The 7217-nt window shown below is 38.7% G+C and overlaps 1 protein-coding gene across 1 annotated transcript in view; it reads left to right on the forward strand.

Annotated features, from left to right (window-relative positions):
• Nucleotides 1-2416, forward strand: part of LOC126176162 (putative fatty acyl-CoA reductase CG5065) — a 184522-nt gene extending 182106 nt beyond the window's left edge. Inside the window, exon 9 of the mRNA XM_049923303.1 lies at nt 114-2416. Coding sequence (XP_049779260.1) covers nt 114-264 — 151 coding nt within the window. The 3' untranslated portion in view covers nt 265-2416. The remainder of the gene's footprint in view (nt 1-113) is intronic.
• The last annotated feature ends 4801 nt before the right edge of the window (nt 2417-7217 follow it).

The raw sequence follows: 7217 nt of genomic DNA on the forward strand, positions 1-7217 counted from the left end.
GATACAAAATCAAATTATACTCATACAGAGGAAAATTCAGTATAAAATAAAAGGAAAAACAATATATTTGCTATTTACTTTTGATTTTTATTTATTTATTTTTGTTTGTTTAGGCTATACTGGCTGGACTGGCTGGTGAAGATGATGTGCGTTGGCTTCCTGCTCTATGTAATGTACCAATATGCTAGACCATCAAAAGCTCTGGTCATCTCTTCTGTGGATAGCCTGAAGTTATCTGGTGCCATCAACAGTTTCATTTCTTAAAAAAATTAGTACCTGCACATCAATGATATAAATAGGACAAACTTTTAATGTATGAGAAGGGTCACTAAACTCTGATTAAAATTACTTTGTGATTGGGGTTTCAGCGAGTCAAGTAGCAGGGGTGGTCCCCATCCAGTCAGTTCTTTCCTGAGTGCCATGTGCTCACTGTATTGTCTAATCTTGTAGGTTGAGTACTGTGCCTTGTGAAGTGTGGCTGGATGTACACCAGCAACTCTGCCCCCTGCCACAGCTATCATCTGTCAATCACAAAGAAATTTTAAATGGAGTATAAAACCTGAATCAAGTTTAATAGCATAGTATTATTAATACTACTACTGAATATGCACATTTTTACTACTACAAAAAAATATTTTGGACCTTCAAAAAGGATATATGGATGAATGTTTCTTTGATATTTAATAAATTACACCGTGTTACAATATCTAAGCACTAATTACATGTGCCTTTTTTGCTCTTCATTATTGAACATAGTCTAAATATTAATTAGTTATTCCTACCATTTTTAAACAAATTAAACTGACACATTTAAACATATGTGTGTCAGAAAAAGTAATACAATTGCTAAAATGAATAGAAAAAAATGGAATTTTTTTTAAATATTATGGGGCTCACACGATAGGGAGGAAAGAAGAGAATGAGAGGTAATGTTATAAAAAAGGATAGATTGCTACTCATTGTAAGGGTGACCTGTTGAGTTGCAGACAGAAAAGACTGATACACATTATAGCTTTCTGCCAAACGCTTTTTCAGCAAAGAAAACATGTACACTTTCACACAACCAAGCACACCTCATACACACGTGACTACCACTACAGGCAACTCTGACTGGAATTGCCAGTGGCAGTGCTCGTGTGCTTGCTTGTGTGAATATGTGTGTGTTTTCTTTGCTGAAGAAGGCTTTGGCTGAAACCTATAATGTGTATCAGTCTTTTCATTTTGCCTGTCTGCAACCCATTGTGTCATCTTCATGGTAGTAGAAATCTATCCTTTTTTTAAATATTGTTGATATTCCCGCCTGGAGTTTCCATTGTTTGAGAATGAGATGTAACACTTTTTTGTTGGTCATCTTGACCTACTCAAAATCTCTGCAGTCCTCTTTCATCATGGGATTATAATATATTTTTCAGAAACCACGACAAGAAAAAATTCATTGGTGAGTGTCAAGTTGTAAAAGTTGCCAACCTATTACTTTGTCCAAAAGTCTCATATAAGGTTTGCATTAACCTCCTGTGGTCAAATATAGCAGTAAACTCTTTATAAATGATGCACACAATACTGCAGAATTTAGTTTTCATTTTTCTTCGTGTTTATTAACAAGCAGCTTATTTTGGTGATCATCTTTGTAAACTGTATGACATCTGTATCCCAGCAGAGGTCAGTAAGTCATGCCTACTCGAACCATTTTCAGGAAGTTTACAAGTGTTGGTGATTAACAATTAACTGTACACTTTGAAGATTCAAAACAAACTTTTCCAATGACACATAGTAACATTTCATAATGATAGCTAAACACAAACTGACTGATAACATAGTGATTGTACTAACAGGATATCAACACACGCTAACTGATAACAACATGATGTTTATTTTTCACTCTGGGTCATTGATTGACTAAAGTTTTGTGGGCAATGTCCATCTATTGACATGCATCTTAGAAAACATTACAAACTGGCACAATACTAAACTATACCATTTTAGATATTAACACAGAAGACATAAATATTAAAAGTGATAAAGATATGATAGGTAGTGAAAGTAGCTGTTTAATTACTAGTTGTATAATTAGAAAATTGTGAAATTATTGATATTTTTTACAGGAGAGCAATTTAATGTGAAAAGGGAGTTCCATAGTTCACCAGAAAGTTTCTAGGAAGTGAAGTTTTCTAGTTGGAATAATTAACAAACTAACAAGTATTTTAGAGAAAGTATGTATTTTTGAAAGCAGAAAAGTCAGTGCTACAGAACAATAACACTGGTTTTGGAAAGAAGTAAATTTTAGAATTCAGTCATACTGGAATACTTAAGATTTTCTGTAAAAATAACTTCTGTAATATGGATTTTTTACAAAAAGTAACATGTTTGTTGAAAAGTGGAGAATATGGGCTTTTAAGTAAACTATGTTAATCTTGAAAGAGACAACTTGGAAACATAAATTAAAATACTTCTTTAAATAAAATGTTTCTATAAGAACTGAATATACCATTATTGTCAGCAATCTAAAAAACTATCCTATGAATAATAAAGTTTTGTGAAAAGCGGCAAGATTATAAAATTAGTTATTTCTTGAACTATCATAAAATAAGGAAATGGCAACCACTCATCTACAGTGTACAAGGGGTGGCTAGAAAATAAGAGGACTATTGCTGCAAAATATTTTATTTAAAAAACATACATATTTAGTTATTGTCACTCTCAGTATACTCCCCTCCTCTATCTGTATAATGTTTCATACCATTTTTCCATTGATGTAAATAATGCTGGAAGTCTTCCTCTGTGAGCTCTTTGATGACACATGCTGCTTTCCCTCTCACTTCTTCACTTGACTGAAATCTTGTTCAATGTCTTCTTGGCCATCTTGAAAATGCTTGAACCTCAAAAACTTGTGCTTGTGATAAACAGTCTTTGCCACACACTTCTTGTAAGAGATAGGTTTCAGTAGCTGTTTTTCCGAGTTTCATGTGAAACTTCACTGGCACATGTGTACTTACTCTGTGACAGTATCAGTCCTGTTCTTTTATAGCCACACCTCGTAGACACACATAACAGGAAACAATCTTCATGCTAGCTTTAAAACTCTTGCTCTTTTCTAGAAAAAGTACACACATAACCATACAGACACCCAAACACACAATCCTGTATGGGAATGAAGTTTTTCGCGACGGCACTTATGTATAAAACATTCTCGGTATTCTTGCCACATCAGTTCTGGAGAAAATCTAGAGCTTTCGGATTACCTCCATCGTCATCGTCAGGAGCTGACTGTCTTCACTGCTGCTGTGGTAGCCTCTTTATAGGGCGGAGACGGCTTCTGATTGGTCGGCGATTACATACTGCTCTCACAGACGGTATCACTGTGTGCACCGGTGGCACCACCGCTTCCGTTTGAACATAAACCTTGGAAGGAACGTTTCTGCTGCTTCTCTGCATCAAGTGCTCATTTCCATGCACAGCTCAGATGGTATCCACTATCGCAGTTAAAGGTATTTTGGCTCATTCTTATTTCAACAGCCTTCTTAATAACAGAATCCCAGTACATGGAGGCATGGGACAGAATTTTAGTTTCATCAAACAATATTTTATGTTTGTTCGTGAGGCTGTGCTCTGCAATTGCCGATTTCTCCATGTCTCTGTTTTTAATGTGGCGTTGGTGTTCTACACAGCGGTCGGAAGAGGTAAGAATCGTCTGACCTATATAATTGCTTCCACACTCACAGGGTATATTACAAACTCCAGGGACCGCGAGGACAAGATTGTCCTTAACAGGGTGCATCATCTCCTTAATTTTTTTTGGGAGGACGAAAAATTGAGGCGTTAGATGGAGGGCAGGGGAGAGGTGGGGGAGCAGCAGAAGGAGAGAAGTAAAAAGACTGGGTGCATTGGTGGAATAAGAGTTGTGTAGTGCTGGAATGGGAACAGGGATGAGGTTGGGTGGGTGATAAAAGAACTAATGAAGGTTGAGGCTAGGAGGGTTACAGAAACGAAGAATACATAGCAGGGAGAGTTCCAACCTGCAGAGTTCAGGAAATCTGGTGTTGGTGGGAAGGATCCACATGGCACAGGCTGTGAAGCAGTCATTGAAATGAAGGATGTCATGTTGGGCACCACAGCAGCAGTGAAGACAGTCAGCTCCTGACGATGACGATGGAGGTAATTGTTGAAAGCTCGAGATTTTATACAGAACTGACATGGCAAGAGTACCGAGAATGTTTTATATACACAATCCTGTAGCTGTGGCAAGACAAGTTGTTATGTATTATTAATGTAAACAAATCAGGAAAGAATAAAAGTAATATAAGTGAAATAAACATATGTAAGACAGCTCCACTTTGCTCTATTATGAAGTCTGCTTTTTCCATCGAGCTTGCTCATTATTGAGGAAGAGATTCTCTGACACATTACTGAACATCTCAGAGTCAATAGTGTGAGGACCCATCCTCGTTGATTTAGGAAAAAGACTGTCCTGCAACAGTGTACAATAAATTAAGATAATTACTGTGTTTTCATCAAAAATAAAGATCCATAAGACTTTGTTAGCAATTTGGTATAATACACATTTTTGATTGGTGACTCATTTTTCATGTCTAAGTGATACATATGTATTTTGCATTCCTAATATTGGCATTGTTTCTGCTGTGTTTCCCAACTGATCATTGCCTTATCACAAAAAAATATGCACAAAAGTGTCACTTCCTTCCATGTGTTTGCTTTGATACACCTAATTTTATTCGACTTCAAGCTGGTGTAGCATGACCATAATATTTCTTCTTTATCAAACAATGGAAAATCCAGGATAAAATGTAACAATATTATGAAAAGGAAAGTTTCCACTCACCATATAGCAGAAATGTTGAGTTGCAAATAGGCACAACAAAAAGACTGTCACAGTACAAGCTTTCAACCAACAAGGCCTTTGTCAAGGGAAGGGGGTGGGGAACAGCTAAGTGCTGCTGGGGAGTGTACAAGGATGAGGTGGAGAGAGGGTAGGGCAGCTAGGTGGGGTCAGGACGTTAGATGGAGGGCAGGGTAGAGGTGGGGGAGCAGCAGAAGGAGAGAAGTAAAGAGACTGGGTGCATTGGTGGAATGAGAGTTGTGTAGTGCTGGAATGAGAACAGGGATGAGGCTGGGTGGGTGATAACAATATCTAATGAAGGTTGAGGCTAGGAGGGTTACAGAAACAAAGAATACATAGCAGGGAGAGTTCCAACCTGCACAATTCAGAAAAGCTGGTGTTGGTGGGAAGGATCCACATGGCACAGGCTGTGAAGCAGTCATTGAAATGAAGGATGTCATGTTGGGCTGCATGCTCAGCAGCAGGGTAGTCCACTTGTTTCCTGGCCACAGTTGGTTGGTGGCCATTCATTTGGACAGACAGCTTGTTGGTTGTAATGCCCACATAGAATTCAGTACAGTGGTTGCAGCTTAGCTTGTAGATTACATGACTGGTTTCACAGGTAGTCCTGCTGTTGATGGGTTAGGTGATGTTTGTGACCGGACTGGAACATGTGGTGATAGGAGACTGTATGGACAGGTCTTGCAACTAGGTCTATTACAGGCTTATGACCCATAAGGTAAGGGGTTGGGAGCAAGGGTTGTGTAGGGATGGACGAGTATTGTGTAGGTTCAGTGGACGGCGGAATATCACTGTGGGATGTTTGGGAAGGATAGTGGGCAGGACAATTCTCATTTCAGGACACAACAAGAGGTAGTCAAAACCCTGGCTGAGAATGAAATTCAGTTGGCGAGGGGAATGCTCCTCTGAGTGGCCGTCCGGCCAGCTAGCCCGTGGGGGGCTCCCCATTCTCCTCCCCATTCTCCCACAAGCCACCAGACGCTTCCCCCCAACTCCCCCCCTGCCTCCTGCCTCTCTTCATTCCTCACCCCAGCCCACCACACCCTACACCTCCACCTCACGCCAGTACACTCACTGTGGACCAGGAAAGAGCTGGCAGTCGAATGAGCACAATGTAGGGAGACACACGTGCGCATTTGTGTGTGTGTGTGTGTGTGTGTGGGCGCGCATGTTTCTCCTACAGGCTGAAAAGGGAATTTCATTCCAAAAGCTAGCAAGCTCTGTATTTTTTTATTTTTTCTATTGTCAATGCAGTGCTTGTGCCTTTCAGTCAGTCGTGTCTTTATTTCTAAATAATTCGTTATTCTCAACCATAACTTTCTGTGCATTATTAGAACCAACTGTGGTGAGTGTAAAATGACTCTGTTGTCACCAGTACCCACAAAGGATCATATATTTACCTTTTTCAGTGCCTTATTGTATGCAAGTGATAGCCTAATGTCCTTTTTAACAAAATTTCACAGTTGTTGTAAGCATTTCTAGATAAATGTGGACACCAGAAGAAACTGGAAGATAAATTCTATTCACTGTTTGCAACTCCAGAGATAATAGTGTTTTGTAAATCCCACTTTTCTAAACAGTGTATATTAAGAAAATGTGTATCATTTTTTATTTACAAGTATGTCAGAGACTGGAAAAACACAATCTGTAATATAAAAGTTAAAGTGGTTAAGGAGAAATAGAGTAAAAAGTTTAAAACTGTTTGACAGTTCAGAGATAAGTTGGACATATACAAACAGTCAATATGCAGAAATTTGCAACTGTTATGCAAATGTACAAATGGTTAACGTGCAACATTTTAGTAGAGATCTTTACACCAATCACGACCTTCACCTTAATCGGCGCGGAAAAAGTCACTTAGCGTCCATTATTTGTGAAATCGTCGTAAATGCCAGGAACAACGTATACTCAAAACACACACATTCGAAGAATGAGTGCTCCACAACACAAGAAGACTGCAGGAATGGGTATAGACAGACGACATTGGACAAATGGCTGCTGAAAACACCAGGTAAAGCTGATTCTTCCCAGGCTCCCAGTACATGGAAACAGACCAACTTAAATAAATGGATAGTGAAAAATACCAAACCCACTCTGTCAACTGATATTTCTTTTTTAGGAATAAGTGTATAAGTGGTTCTGGTAGGGTGACATGTCCATTAAGCATTCAAAAATCCAAACTCACTTTCCAATTAATCCAGCAGAACTTTCAAAGTCTTGGCAATAAGCACAACGAGTTGGATACCATTACAGCAATTGATAATCCTGATGTTTTAGTTATAAGTGAACACTGGTACACAGATGAGCTAATTAGTGTATGTAAACCACTTTCCATGAGTTTTTGCTCTGCCTTCAGTAGAAA

The sequence above is a fragment of the Schistocerca cancellata genome, chromosome 3 (genome assembly GCF_023864275.1).
Source record: "Schistocerca cancellata isolate TAMUIC-IGC-003103 chromosome 3, iqSchCanc2.1, whole genome shotgun sequence".
Lineage (NCBI taxonomy): Eukaryota > Metazoa > Arthropoda > Insecta > Orthoptera > Acrididae > Schistocerca > Schistocerca cancellata.